Genomic DNA, 15485 nt, shown 5'->3' on the forward strand with positions numbered 1-15485 from the left:
TTGTGAAAAACACAAACGCATGTGTACAGAAAACATTTTGGAATGAACGTGAAAGAAACTGTGCCTGACAACTTATAAATCTGATTTAGCGTAGTTGTTTATTAAGTAAATTTGCAATGTGTGGTATCATTGATATTCGATGTCAGGAAATTACATATTTTTTAACATTCTTTATAAGCTCTTGCTAATAGAACATCCGGTCGGTTGAATATTCGATAACAAATGCAATTGCGACAATCGACATTGTAAACACAACAGTTAAATGAATCTCCTTTGTCAAGGACAGACATGGCGTATCGCTAAAGTCCAATGACGACATATTAACAACTGAATGTCAAATATATCGTACGTAATTATTTATTTTGTTGTTTTATGCCGCACGGAGCAATATACCAGGTATGTGGCGGCGGCCTGTGAATACTGGTCGATATTGTGAGCAACTTCACGCCGGCTGGGAACGAAGACACTCGTCTTTTACGACCATCATGTGTACGAGCCTAGGGACCCATGCGTAATAACATGTTTTGAACAAATGGACAGACAATAATGACGTTTTCATAATTATGTGGGTTTTTCTAAAACCTGAAGATTAATTTTTTGACTCCATTTTTCCAGGAACATTTTTTTTAAACCCAAGCCTCCCCAACCAGAGTATTAAATGGTTGGTTACATGTATTTTTCACAGAAGAAGTAGTTAGTGAAGTCACACCTCGCGTCATGCTGACCATTAGTACTTATGGATACGCAGTCTTGATCGAATGAGGCCCCGTTTGGCTCATTGTCTGCCCAATACGTGTTTGTCATCACGACCGCGGTTGTCTCCTCCCAGTACACCCATTGCCCACTGCCAATCCGATCTCCTTGGATGTACGCTGTAACATAGTAAAAGTGATTAGAAAATCCCCGTCCACCAAAAAAATGTTCTTACAGAGAATAAAGAAGTTGTTATCCATAAAAAGTTTCATATCTTCAAACTTCTAAATACCTATCAAAGGCTTTATCCGACATGGAGGAAGTAAGAGATGTCAATCAGTTCAACTGTATCGCCCAGAACAACATCAAGACCAACAAATTACAAAGAACAATGAAGTTGTTCTCCATAAATAATTCAGGTCATAATGGTTTTATTTATGAATGGCGATCTTTCAAAATAATAGTTTGTCACAACAGCAAGATGTTATTTTATGTATAAAATAATATACGTTTTCTAAACAATACAAAATGACTTTCCGAAATTCGACTTTCTTCATAACTATAGTTTTACACCTGACATTAATATTGTAACAAACTTAAGCAGGAATACAAATATATTGTCACTGAAACATTTTCATTGATTTTGCACGAGTGTCTGATTGAACAGATTCCAAACGCTTAATCACTCAATTATTCATAAGATGACAATCTTCACTGTTAATCCTCATCAATATTGTATTGTACATTTACTGTCAACCAACCTGAACATGCTGTGCAATCATGTCACTTGTCATTAATTACTTTTATATATATTTATGATGTAATCCATGCCAGGTGACCATGGCTATATACGCCTTGGGCCAGAGACTCCGAAAACTGACAGAATTATTTCAAATTGCTTTGCGTTGAAAACTAGTGTAGAGCCTACATTCGCTTGGTCTTTTAAATTTGATGAGTGAACCACATTGTCGGCAAACCTATACATATCTAAGGGTGACGGGCGAGTGGGACGACCATCCGAAATTAGCTATGCTAGAATATACCTGCCGATAAAGGCAGGAGAGCTTACCCTTGGCCTAGTAAGTCATCGGATGGTCAGGCTCGCTGACTTGGTTGATGCATGTTATCGTGTCCCAATTGCGTGAAGCGATATCAATCACTGGTTTGTCTGGTCCAGACTCGATTATTTACAGACCGCCGTCATAATAATTTGAAATATGTGTGCGCTGAGTGCGGCGTTAAACATAAAAATATACAAACAAACAAACATATACATGAAACCATTATCAACGTAGTAACGTGTAACAAGCATCTTCAACCCAAACTCTCACCTTTCCAACATAGAAATTTGGTTCTTCTATTGGACCGAAAACATCTATTTTTAAACTTACTTGTATAATATTAAGTTAACCAATTCCAAAATAAATATAATGTAGAATCAATAAAAAAATATGTGATAACTGTACTTAGTTTTCGAAACCAGATCTTTTATTTACACACAAGATCTTGAATTGCTAAGCAAAATTCGAATTTGCAATAAAAGAATATTTTCAGGATTCCTATGGGGCCACATTCAGTCTAGTTTAACAAACGCATTATAAATATGCAATAAAATGAAAAGGGGAGACGTTTTGAGTAATGTGCGTCTAACACTCGAGATTCGTTTGTTAGTTTGTTGTATAACGCCGCGCTCAGCAGTATTCCATCTGTAGAGCTGCAGTCGATGACATGCATCAACCAAGTCCCGTCTGATCACCCGATCCCGTAAGTTGCCTCTAATGACAAGCATAGTCGTCCCTTACGACAAACATGGCTTGCTGAAAATGAGTTCTAACCCGGATCTTCACAATTATGTTTGTATTTGTGTTTACGTCTTCATGGGCAGTGGAAACATGCTTGAAATGGCAGGTATTCCAAAGACATATTCACCGTATGAGCCTGAAGACACAATGTCTTTGAAGAAATTCTGTTTCTTGTCTGTGTCAACCTTGAGAAGGTCGGAACCTCCTTCGCTGATACATGTGCTCTTGGCCACTTGGTGCGTTACTTCATTGGAGTGGTATTTGTAACAAACGTTCATTTTAGGTTTATAGTTGTAGCCCTTACCAATAGGACAGACCGGGTACACTGGAAGAGGAGAACAGATTATCGGGTGGAATTAATCTGCATATTTATGCAGGATAACCATTGTGTTCTTTACAATACTATCTGACTTGAAGAGAATACGTTAACGTGCGTGACGTCATAACATCGCAGAACAATGACGTCACATAACAATACCAAGGGAACAAGGATGGTTGGTTGGTTTGTTGTTTAACGCCTCACTCAGCAATATTCCAGCTATATGACGGCGATCTGTAAATACTTGAGTCTGGACCAGACAATCCAGTGATTAATATCATGAGCATCGATACACGCAATTGGGATCGATGACATGCTTCAACCAAGTCAGCGATCCTTGACCACCTGATCCCGTTAGTCACCTCTTACGACAAGCATAGTCGCCTTTTACGGCAGGCATGGGTTGTTGAAGACCTATTCTGAACCGGATCTTCACGGGTCCAAAGTCATAGAGAAAACGTGGTAATAGGTCCACAGGTTTATTTACTAACAACTTATTGTACTACTGGTTGATAAATAGAAATAAATTCAATCTGCGCTCACTCAGATCACAAATTAATTCTAGCAGCGCAAATACACTCTCCAAAAAAAAAAGTAAAGGTCGTATGTAGTTCACTGAACTTGACTACACAAAAATCCGGTATATAAATTGGATATATGTTATTGGAAAATGTTGGTGGCCTGATATTCGACAAACGGTCCGTCAAAACGCAGCCATTGTCGATTTGCGATGTCTTTAACGGCATTGTTTTCACACTTGTTCAAAAATGTCATGGAGGAAAACAGTAAAGCAAAATGCACGTGCAAGTTATGGCATTCGTAACTCGTGGTAGTAGCTATCAAAAGGCAAGCATAAGCCAATAATTTGTCATTCGATTGTCAACATTTTTCAAGTTCGAAAATGCCGACCGCCCGAGAACAGGCCGACCAAGATTTACCACCCCTGCACAGGATCGCTACATTCGACTGTTCCACCTACGTCATCGCAAAGCCACAGCTACGGAGACTGCAGGTCGCATCCCTGGTTTGAGAAGATATCGGACCAGACTGTCAGAAACCATTTTCGCGAGGCTTGAATCCGACCAAGAATACCAGTTATCGTCCCTGTTTTGCAACAGATCCATCGACAGCAACGCTTGCGTTGGTGCCAAACCTTACAGCCTGGGAATTTTAGAAACTGGAGACGAGTGTGGTTTAGCAATGAATCACGATTTCTTCTTCACCGGTGAGATGGAAGACAACGTGTGTATCGTCGTCGATATGAGCGTTTTACACCATATTGTGTACGTGAATTCGACAATATCGGTGGCGGTAGTGTCATAGTGTGGGGCCATATCCTACACCAGGAGATCTTACTTGGTTGTGATTCAGGGACATTTGTCAGCAAGTCGCTACATGAATCAATTTTTTTAACCTCACCTTCTTCCAATCATTGACCGCCAGAGGGAGCTGTTTCTACATGACAACGCTCCACCGCAGACAGCTTGTGTCATGGTAGACTTCCTTCATAATGCCAACATCAACGGCTTGCCCTGGCCGTCGAGATCTCCACATCTCAACCCAATCGAACACCTCTGGGATGAACTCGATCGACGTGTACGTCAACATCAGAACACGCCGCAGACACTCCCACAACCGGCCAACGCGTTACAAGCAGAATGGCGCAGAATTCCGCAGGAAAGAATTCGTACACGTATCCTGTCAGTGCCGAGGAGATTCAGAACCGTGTTTGCTGTCCGGGCGGTCACACGAGATACACGAGAGTTCAGTGCAACCTTGTGGCCTCATGTGACATGACAATTAACAGTTTTCGATACCTTTGTACGACGACAGCATGTGACTGTCGAGCTCCAAAATGTCATATTTGTATCTATGATATTAACTTAAATATATCGACTTTTTTAGGTAAAATGAATATACTAAAAATCTACCTGTGCGTTTCTTTTTTTTGGAGAGTGTATACAGCCAAATTTTAGCCAAACAACTTTATTGCAGCTGTAAAAAGGAAGTTAACTAACACAACATTTTGACAAGATACGGACCCAGCGCATCAACTGCCAGTTAAGTCGGTTGCTACGAATTAACACCCGAGTCAATTAACTCCACACTCTCATGAGTGAATAACCTCGGCTCAGTAAACAAAGGGGAAATAAACATAAAAAATCAACAAGATTTAATCGACTCAAGCTTCTGTCACTTTGACTGAACAAGGAAATACTAAAGTTCCTAAAGTTCGTTAATCACGGGAAGGTTAGTTGTCCAAGGATTACTAGAAAAACAGAGTATTGGAAACAGTAGTTACTAAGAGGCTAGTCAATCACGGGAAGGTTGGCTATCCACGGATTTGTTGAAAAACTATGTATTAGAAACACTAGTTACTAAGAGTTTAGAAATCACGGGAAAGTTAATTATTTAACGCATTTCCAGAAAAAGACAATGTTATTTCAAACCCTAGTAACTACGTTTAGTTCAATACAACCAGACTAACCAGAGTTTCGACCGTGACCACTCCAGTAGCGAGACAATCGTGAACGATTTAACTAAGCTTGGTTGTGAAGATAAGATTTTACAGCGTTTATATATACACCGCGCGCGGACATCGGAGAGTTCATCGTTTTGGAGAGACCGTTTTGCAAATTCATACGTTTCTCAACTGAATTTTATATATATAAATAAATATATATATATATATATATATATATATATATATATATATATATATATATATATATATATATATATATATTACCAAACATTCGTTCATAACAACCGGAGTATGTGATAACATATGGAATATATTTGCTGATAGAGCTAGGATTTTGTCGAACAAAGAAAGATTTAATCATTTATTACCTGTGCAGATGTTCCTTCATTAATTTGTCTATTCAGGTCAAGCAGCGTGAATCGCCACACTGGGAACACCTGAGTCGAATTGGAGAGACGTTGAAAGCTATCTGAATATTTTACGTTGTTTACGACTATTCATTATATGACTTTTGGATAACAGTTTCCAAACTTTGTGGGCTTTGATGTGAAGTATTCACGTTTTGTTGTACAACAGACATATATATATAAGCTTTTATTCCTCCAAAGGAGAGTACAATATGCAGGGCAAAATATTGAAAAAATATTTAGGGGACTAGATACATGTTATTTTAAAGTTCAGAAGTTGATGAGAATGCTGACCACAAATATCGTGTCGATCTTATATTAGGTTCCGGTTCGGAATTTCAGAAAAAGTGTTCCATTCCGAAAATCTTTTTTTTATGAAATCCACCCTGACGACAAACGATGCTGTTCGAGATTTTGTAAATCGGGGAAGGATGGATGGAACTGACGCTTGAGCTTCGTACAATTTTGAATTAAAACTGGTGTCGCCGGGACATTAAAGTTTCACCTACCCATCACTCTTCTGCCATGAATGATTCAGTGAAACATTCATACAATTGTCACTGCTATTGTACCTTCACTGGCGTTGACGTTTTATATTTATAAAACAAATGGCGTGAAACAACTAGTTTACGTATATACAAGAAATTATAATATGTTCAGATATAATTGAATCTAATTAGAACAACCCTCTACCATACTTTGAGACAGAATTTCAGCGAATATAGAGGAAATTTTTTCACTGGGATTACAGACCGACCAAACAATCTAAGAGCATCAATAATAATTACTTTAACTTACGGGGTTTGGGAACTCCTGCAAAAACTCCATTGCACTCCGGGCCTCTTTTAAAGTTGTATATCAACAAGTCCATATTAGAAGTTGCCGAGGGATCCGCCTGAATGCTTCCCTGGTACAAATAACACGCCGTATGAAGGGTGCCGAACGCCATGGCCTCACACGTAGACTCACGTATACATTCATGGGCACAGCCAAGTACACTGTCCACCTTCATAACCGCCATGTAATTGGTAGGTAAGGTATTAATCAGGACAAGATCAAACATCATTTGAACACTAGCCATGTTAAACCTGCAGTGTGAAACTTTTGATGCGATCTGATGAAAAAACGGAATCTTACTGATTTTTTAATAAGATGAGTTTTATCTTTCTAGCATCATTTTGGAAACCAATAGCCAATGTTTGTTGAAATTCCATAAATCCATCACCTCCTGAGGCAACTCATCAACGACATTGATTTCAGCTCCCCATGAAGTGCAGTTTGTCTTCCTTAAAAGGAAGTCTTATTATTGAACTGAAGATGTGTGCATCCTCTGATGCATTGCTCTGCTCTTGCTGACCCCGTCCAGACATCCATGTACATGAGATTTGTTTGATTGTCGTTGAATGCCGCAATTACACTGCCAGTAGACAACTCGATGAATTAAACAAATGTTTTACATCATGTAAATTCTTATTGACACGTTGAAGATTTATTTGTTGATATGTTTGTTGTTTGACGTCACGCTCATCTATATTCCAGCTATATGACGGCGGTCTGTAAATAATAGAGTCTAGACATACCAGTGATTGACATCATGAACATCGGTCCACACAATTGGGATACGATGACATGCATCAACGAAATCAGCGAACCTGACCACCCGATCCCGTAAGTCGCCTCTTACTTGCGACAGTCATGGGTTGTTGAAGGCCAATTCTAACCCGGGTCTTCACGGATGCCAGTAACTTGACAACACTGATATACTGCAAACATTTAAACTGTACACACTAACCCCAATGAGTAGGTTCTGAGGTGAAATTGGGTTTCAACGTCCCATTCAAACTTATTGCATACATAAAGCAAAGTGTATGTACATGTGTGTGTGTGTGTGTGTGTGTGTGTGTGTGTGTGTGTGTGTGTGTGTGTGTTATGCCAGTTTTATAGTGCTAGCTCACTGAGTTACCATGTCACAATTAAACATGAATACCCAACTCCGACACTGACGCCGAGCCTCACATTCCCTGGTTTTATCCCAATAATATATAAATGTATTTTGGTATGACGCCGCCGGGTATGGAACCATCGGCCATCCAACATACGCTCTATTCATAAGACCACAGAAGCGGTATCTGAACAATGGCAGGAAGAGTATGTATGTATTATGTGCATTGCAGAAGCTGGCGACACGATGAATGGTACTCCAGGGTCTTTGGTTATATCCAGTCTTTTAAGAATGTATTTTTCTTTTTATATGTGACACAATTTGCAAATGATTTATTTATCAGTTTGGTTATACCTTGCTACTGTGTAGATAGCTGTCTGCAGTTGTCGACCTCAATGTGTTCGATATTGTTTGTAATCATTGGTCATATGTTACATAATTTGTAACGCCGTTCCAAGCACTACCCATGTAATGTATGAGTGCAAAGTGGGCTCCTTAAGGTGTACAAGGAATTTGCGATCATTGGTTCCATTCTGATTTTCAGTTTTATTTTGTCAGTACCATACCTGCCAATGTGACACACGACCTCCACCACTTGGTGCTTTCCTTCCACATGAAACTAACATGCCGTGATGTAGTAGAATTATTTTAAAGCGACGTCAACCAATCTCTCTCACTCACCCAGTTCCTGAAAACTGCCCAACCTGCATTAATTGTTGCTATAATCTCCAAAACCTCTAGCGTGCATCGTATACACATTAATTCCACCTCTTATGTGAGGGTTATTGATTACCAAAACAAATTTGTTGTAACAAGCAGTACCTTTATTGAAATTAGAGCTTGATATGGTCAGGATACAAAATACCCAATTATAAATACCAGTAATGCTGCACCAGCCTTACACTGTTTCATCATATGTTTAGAAAAATATTATACGATTAAAGTGCTCAATAATGTGGTGCGGTTCGGTTCTAGACGTCCCTATCCATGCGCATCTTTTAACTGTTCACCGACTATCGACCTGATATCTCGTCCTAAGACTCAATACACCTTAGTTGTTATTTTGTGGTTGGTCCTAAAAACTACAATAAAACAAAAAGCAGAACAATTATATTGATAACGACTATATACATACCAAACAAAACATTCTAAGCGACAGACCGGAGGAACAAATGAAGATGATGAATAATATGATGAAGCCAGAATACATCTTTTATGTGCGCACCGATTACTTATCTGATGACGATGAGATCACTTTCCTTCGGTGAATGATTCAGTTATTTTCTTCATTGTAAGCGCACAATGCGTGTCTTCAATCCAACAGTTCTATGAAGTAAGACGAGTTCTATGGATGAACAACTTCTTTATTATAATAAGTGCGACGTTTCGGTACTTACTTACTTTGGAGATTTAACGTGCGCTTTCCGACTGATGTGTATTTCGCACACGGGCCCGACCAGGCCATTTAATGTGTTTCCGAAAGTGCCGAAAGTGGTGTGTGCAACCCAAGAGGGGGCTTTAGGGGTTGCTTATATAGAATTTGGGAATTTTGAGATTTGGAATAGATGCCGATTGGGTTGGGGAGGAGAACTAAGGGAGCTGGGTATGGTGGATGTTTGTTTGTTTATGTGATTTTGATTTGGTAGATTATAGTGTTTTTAGATGCGTTTTATTAGTTCCGTTTTGATTAAGAATACGCATAAGGCCTTGAAGTGTTCTAGTTTATTTTGTGGGTTTAGTATTGCTTCTAGAGTGAGAGCCTTGTTTAGATTGAGGGTGGTTTGTAATGCGGTTCGATGTGTTAAGTAATGTGTGCAGTGGATGAGTGCGTGTTTTTGGGTTTCTAGTTGTTTGCAGTGTGGGCAGTTACCTGTAGTGTGTTTTTAAATTTTTTTTAGGTGGTTATTTAGGTTGGTGTGTCCTGTTAGGAGTTTAGTGATTACTCTGTCGATTTTTTTTGATGGATGGAGAATTTTTGGTTTGGTTAGTGGTTTGCTGAGTACTTTTTTGATTTGGCTATTTGAGTTTAGAAATAGGTTATGCCATTTTGTGGTGATATTTTGCTTGTTTACGCTTTTAATTTCTGATTTTGAGATGGGTAAGTTTAAGCTTATTTCTGGGATTTTGAGAGATAGTTTGGCTGCCTTTTCGGCGTTTTCATTACCGTATATTCCTACGTGGGCGGGTATCCACAAGAAGGTTATTTGTTTGCCTGCCTTAGTTAGGTCGTGGGAGCTTTTAAGTATTTGATTTCCACTTAGGGAGTCGGTAAGTATTAGGATTTTTTGGATTCTTGATTATGGAGGGCTGAGGCCATGCCCATTAGTTCTGCCGTGAGTATTGATTGGTTGTTTGGGAGTCGGAAGGATTGTGTGGTTTTAGTTGGTTGTGTGATATGGACTCCGAAACCTGTGACACCAATTTGGCCAATTTTCTTGTATGTATGCTAGTGTGGTGGTTTTAGCTATGTTTGGGTCGGTTTGTTTATTTATTTGGCTAGCTAGTGTGGTGTGTATTTTGGGTATTTTGAGTTTAGGGGTGAAGATATTTGATTGTTTGCAGTTTTGTTTAAGATTTTTAATTTGGTGTTCATTTAGGTAGTTTGTTATTCTTTGGGATATTGGGGTAAGTAAGGGGTGTTTACGAGCTAGAGCTAGAGCTGATATTTTGGTTTATTAAGTTTTGGATGAGAGAGTTTCATTGGGACGGGGCCCAGACGTTTCGGTGTAGATCCTAACACCTTTATCAAGCAAGTGATGGATAGTGCTTACTTACTTACTTATATTGGAGATTTAACGTGCGCTTTCCGACTGCAAGCGTATGTCGCACACGGGCCCGGCCAGGCCATTTAATGTGTTTAAAAAAAAGGGGTAAAGTGAGTTTGTGTAACCCAGGAGAGGGGCTTTAGGGGTTGCTTATATAGTAATTTTGAAATTTTGATATTTGGAAAGAATGCCAAGTGTGGGTGGAGGACGAACTAAGGGAGCTGTGTTGGTTGGGTGGTTGTTAGATAAGGTAGTTTTGGTTTTGATATTTTATTTGGGGTTTAAATGCGACTAATTTGTCCTGTTTTTATTAGGTATATGCCTAAGGTTTTGAATGTTTCTAATTTATTTTGTGGATTTAGGATTGATTCTAGTGTAAGTCCGGTTTTAAGATTTAGGGTGGTCTGTAATGTTGTTCGGTGTGTTTGGTAGTGTGTGCAGTGAATGAGTACGTGTTCTGGTGTTTCTTGTTGTTTGCAAAGTGGGCAGTTTCCTGTTGTGTGTAGATTAGCTATTTTAGGGTGATTATTTTGTTTGGTGTGGCCTGTTTGTAGTTTAGTAATTATTCTGTCGATTTTTTGGATGGGTGTAGTATTTTTGGTTTATTTAGGGTTTTTTTGAGTACTTTTTTGATTTGGCTATTAGGATAGTGATAAACAACATAGGTATATATACTTATTGACATCTAAGTTCATACAGTGACCAGTTGATGGCCACAGATAGCTGATTAAGATAATTGGAAGCCAGTGGATGACTAATGAACGCAGAGTAAAGAAGCAGACTGATAGAGATGATGGAAGCCACTGGATTAATTGGATGGACAAACGGATTTAGCAATTAGGTGATGGTAAGCAGGCGGGATGTAATAGCCTTGGTCTCTGTTCATTGCTGGCTGGATCCTTTTGATGTAGATGGCTTCTAGGAGTTTACTGATTTTGTAGTATGATTGGTTGTTGGCCAGGATCTTGATGTTGTTCCACTGGATGTTGGGGTCGGGGTGGGTTTGGGTGTGGTCGGAGATGGCTGATTTTGAGTCATTCTTTTGTACTGAAGTCTTGTGTTCTTTTATTCTAATGGGTAGGGGCCTGGATGTTTCTCCTACATAGGACCACAACATCCAGTGGAACAACATCAAGATCAGACTACACAGGCACAGAAAATGTAAATTTATACATCATGCACATTGCAACAATGTACGTTAATTCTTGCAGATTTAGAAACTAGGTCACTCGTTCGTTATCTATAATACTTTTGTCATCATTACTTGAATAACAATGTTGACATTTTGATAAGCTTTTGACTACATATCCAAGTGTGCTTCAGTTCCGTTGCGATACAATCCAGCAGGAATTGTTGCTATCTAAACTATTCTAACAAAAGATTAACATCAGGACAAAATTCACGAAACCTTTATTCAACAACAAATAAATCTCAGGCGGTACGACTTGATTTAAACAGTATTTTATTTCCATTAATGTTCAGATTTTATATTAAATAGCATTACAAAATGGAAAAAGGATTAGCAAACAGACTAAAAAGGCCTATATTAATTCTTCTCCTAATATTGTACATTATACATGTAGATTGTAATGAAGTCTATAGAGCAGACCCTAATGAGTAACACAACATGAAATAAAATGGAAAGCAAGATACCAAATGCATTTTATATTCTTAAGTTGACACAAAACTTACGTAAAGCGGTTTGTTTCAATGATGTAATTGTGAACTGATTTTATAATGTATTCATTATCTGAGGAAGATGAATATTCATTGCCGTGGAGTATATTATGTATGCTGAGCTGGTTAACAAAAAAGTATTTATCAATTCTAAACTTGGCATAGCGTGGACAAGATAGAAAAAAGTGGAAAGCATCTTCTCTATTTAGGCCACATGGACAGATGGGATTATCAATCAGAAATCTGTCAAATAAATGTGATTTTAAATCACTACAACCTAGCCTAAGTCTAGATAAAATCACCTGAGCTGGTTAACAAAAAAGTATTTATCAATTCTAAACTTGGCATAGCGTGGACAAGATAGAAAAAAGTGGAAAGCATCTTCTCTATTTAGGCCACATGGACAGATGGGATTATCAATCAGAAATCTGTCAAATAAATGTGATTTTAAATCACTACAACCTAGCCTAAGTCTAGATAAAATCACCTGACATTGCCGCTGGCCATAACTAGCAAAAGATGTAAAATTTGCAGGAAATTAATTGCTTAAACCGAGATAACGAATCTACATTTCTAATATTAATATCAAGTGCATTCCAAGCTTGTATAACAGATGGCACAAAAAGATCGATTATACTAGGATAAGCGTCCTGCACTGGTCTGGAAGTCATTAGAAGTACGAAGGTTATATCCAGTTATGCTGGATATATTAGGTGGGACCCATAAAGATAGATATTTAGGAGTTAGCCCACTGACCATTTTGTAAAATATACATAATTTATGGTAATGTCGTCTGTCGGACAGTGAGCATAAACCCGTTTCCCTATAAATTTTTTTGTGACTGGTTCCTCGTACTGCTCCACATATTGTTCGGAGAGCATACAAGTGTAAATTTTCTAATAGTTTTACTTGTTCATTATTACAATTATCCCAAATATTATCACAATAATCAAAAATAGGTAAAATAAAAGATTTGTACATGGTTTCGAGCGTTCTTCGATTTAGACGGTATTTCAGGCTACGCAAACAATTAATTAATGGGCTCACTTTACGTACAATATATTCAATGTGTTTGTGCCATTTTCCATCTTCACAGCTTTTCAAATATAATTGCTCTACAACAGAACAGATAATTGATATGTGAATGTCCACATTATTGTGGTAAGATATCCTTATCAAGCCATTCTCTTCATGGCAATACCTAACAATCTGACGAGTGTCGTACTAGAATAGTTATGATAATGTCATTAATTAATAAAACGACGACACTAAATACAAGCATTTAAAGTTTAATGGAAAGATGGATAAACAGCAAATATAATCTAAATCTATCGACCATCGGAAGGCATAGTTCCCTGCGCTTGGGGTTCACGCATTCGAATTCGGTAAATGAATACATGCTGTGTCAGTAAGTAAGCTTTCATGACAGTATATTCCAAGTCCAAAAGAAACAGATGAGAGTTGAATTAGCGAGGCAGAACATTCAACAAGAGACACGCAATACTATTTAACAAATATCTCATCCTAAAACAAAACATGTACGCTTATGTTAATTACATATCATATTCGCAGAAAAAATAGTACCAATAACTGCAGGGGGCATCATTCTGACCCTGTATGTCCAGAGTAATGCAGTCCTGTCCATGAGTATCCCCATTCGGCTGACCTGGTGCCCAGTCAATGAACGGCATGGGCCTTGCAGTCCCTTCCTCCCAGTAGGCCCACTCTCCCGTGCTGGGGATCCGATCTCCTTGGATGTATGCTGTGAGGTGAAAAACATGAATTGAGGCCGTTATAAAACTATAAAAACTGCATTGTAATATAAACCCATCTGGGTCTAATGCACCACGCATATGTTTTGATTTGATGGTATAATGTGATTATTTTAGGTTATAAAGTCTTAAAATTCGTTGTCAATTAGCATGTTGATACACTCTGATCGATATATCTGTAACCATTTTCAGTTTATAAGCACTTGACACTTTCTATTTCGCAAACGAACAGTTTCCAAATATTCACCAACAACAAATGATTTGCTGTCAGAGCCAATATATAGAATAAGCTTACTGCCCAATAGAACTTGATATTTAAAACCGAAAATAATATAATTACTATATTCGGTCCTTGGTACCAGAGCCCCGAAGAAGTCCTGCTTTTCCTGAGTGTCAATCTTCAGAAGATCAGAACCTCCTTCCTGGATACAAGTAGCCTTGCCTGCTCGATTGCTTGAGTAGAGGCGCTTGTAACATACGTTGAGAGCTGGTTCATAGCTGTAACCACTGCCAATGGGACAGGCCGGATATGCTAGATGAGATAAAATGATTGGATAAAGCTTAGGCACATCGATACTTACAATGGACTGTTTGCTGAGCACTCATCACATCTAATTCAGTCAAGGAACTTCCACTCATTTCCAAACAGCATCATACAAAATACGTCAACGTACATGCATAGCTTAAACAGAAACAACACTTAAAGGTGGACTTGGTTCAGACCACAAGGCAGTCCCGGCAAATATAACTACATCTGTACCATCTTTCGTAGCTTAATAAAATCAATCACAGTTGCACACAAGCTACTCATTACAACGTCATGACTCGAAGTAGACCATGGAACAGTCCCACTTTAAATGCTTTCTCGGAAAAGAAATATCATCATACAAAATACGTGTACGTTTATCTGAAAAGCAAAAGAAATTTATATGTAACCTCAGTAAAGAATGAAACAAGGACAATGTAAACTCACCCGGCCCTGGGATTGATCCGATAGCTCCACTGCACTCCGCGCCTCTCTTAAAGTTGTATATCCACAACTCCATGTCAGCAGATGCCGAAGGATCCGCCTGAATGCTTCCCTGGTACAAATAACACACCAGATAAAGGGTGCTGAACGCCATGGCCTCACACGTGGACTGACGCATACATTCGTGGGCACAGTCAAGTACACTGTCCACTTTCACAACCGCCATGTAACTTGTGGGTAGGGTATGAACCAGGACAAGATCCAACATCATCTTAACGGTGGCCATGTTAAAACTTGTAATGTCAGTTCCTCAGATGTTCACGATGATAAAAACTGTTTGACTCTCTAACATGACATAACCAATGGTACACCTTCATCCCAAATCCTCCAACTGGAGGCAATTAGCCAATGATCGCTAAATTCCATAACATTTATTCAATCACATAGCAACATAAACACTGAGTTTATTTCAGCATCTTCAAACAAATTAAGTGACATGGACGCATTTATCAAGCACGTCACCATAAATTTGCCATTAATAATCAAGTAGTCAAAATATGTCGTTTTCTATATTCTGACCAATTAGTCCGTTTTGAGACTCTGAAAGGTAATTATTCCATTGTTCCCAGATCGATATTGAGTATGGGCCTACT

At 38.6% G+C, this 15485-nt stretch overlaps 2 protein-coding genes across 2 annotated transcripts; both read right to left on the bottom strand.

Moving 5' to 3' along the window:
- Nucleotides 1-637: 637 nt before the first annotated feature.
- LOC139444762 (uncharacterized) lies at nt 638-6787 on the bottom strand. The gene is made up of 3 exons (XM_071225707.1): nt 6505-6787; nt 2623-2820; nt 638-872 (listed from the first exon to the last, which is right to left on the bottom strand). Exons 1-3 carry the CDS (start codon nt 6785-6787, stop codon nt 667-669), a joined length of 687 nt encoding a protein of 228 aa, XP_071081808.1. The 3' UTR covers nt 638-666.
- A 6856-nt stretch (nt 6788-13643) lies between these two features.
- Nucleotides 13644-15118, bottom strand: LOC139444755 (C-type lectin 37Db-like). Its single transcript, XM_071225693.1, has 3 exons — nt 14836-15118; nt 14203-14394; nt 13644-13852 (listed from the first exon to the last, which is right to left on the bottom strand). The coding sequence occupies exons 1-3, from the start codon at nt 15116-15118 to the stop codon at nt 13644-13646; spliced, it is 684 nt and encodes a 227-aa protein (XP_071081794.1).
- Nucleotides 15119-15485: the final 367 nt, after the last annotated feature.

Source organism: Haliotis cracherodii, unplaced genomic scaffold (assembly GCF_022045235.1).
Source record: "Haliotis cracherodii isolate W230 unplaced genomic scaffold, xgHalCrac1.p SCAF_6, whole genome shotgun sequence".
Taxonomy (NCBI): domain Eukaryota; kingdom Metazoa; phylum Mollusca; class Gastropoda; order Lepetellida; family Haliotidae; genus Haliotis; species Haliotis cracherodii.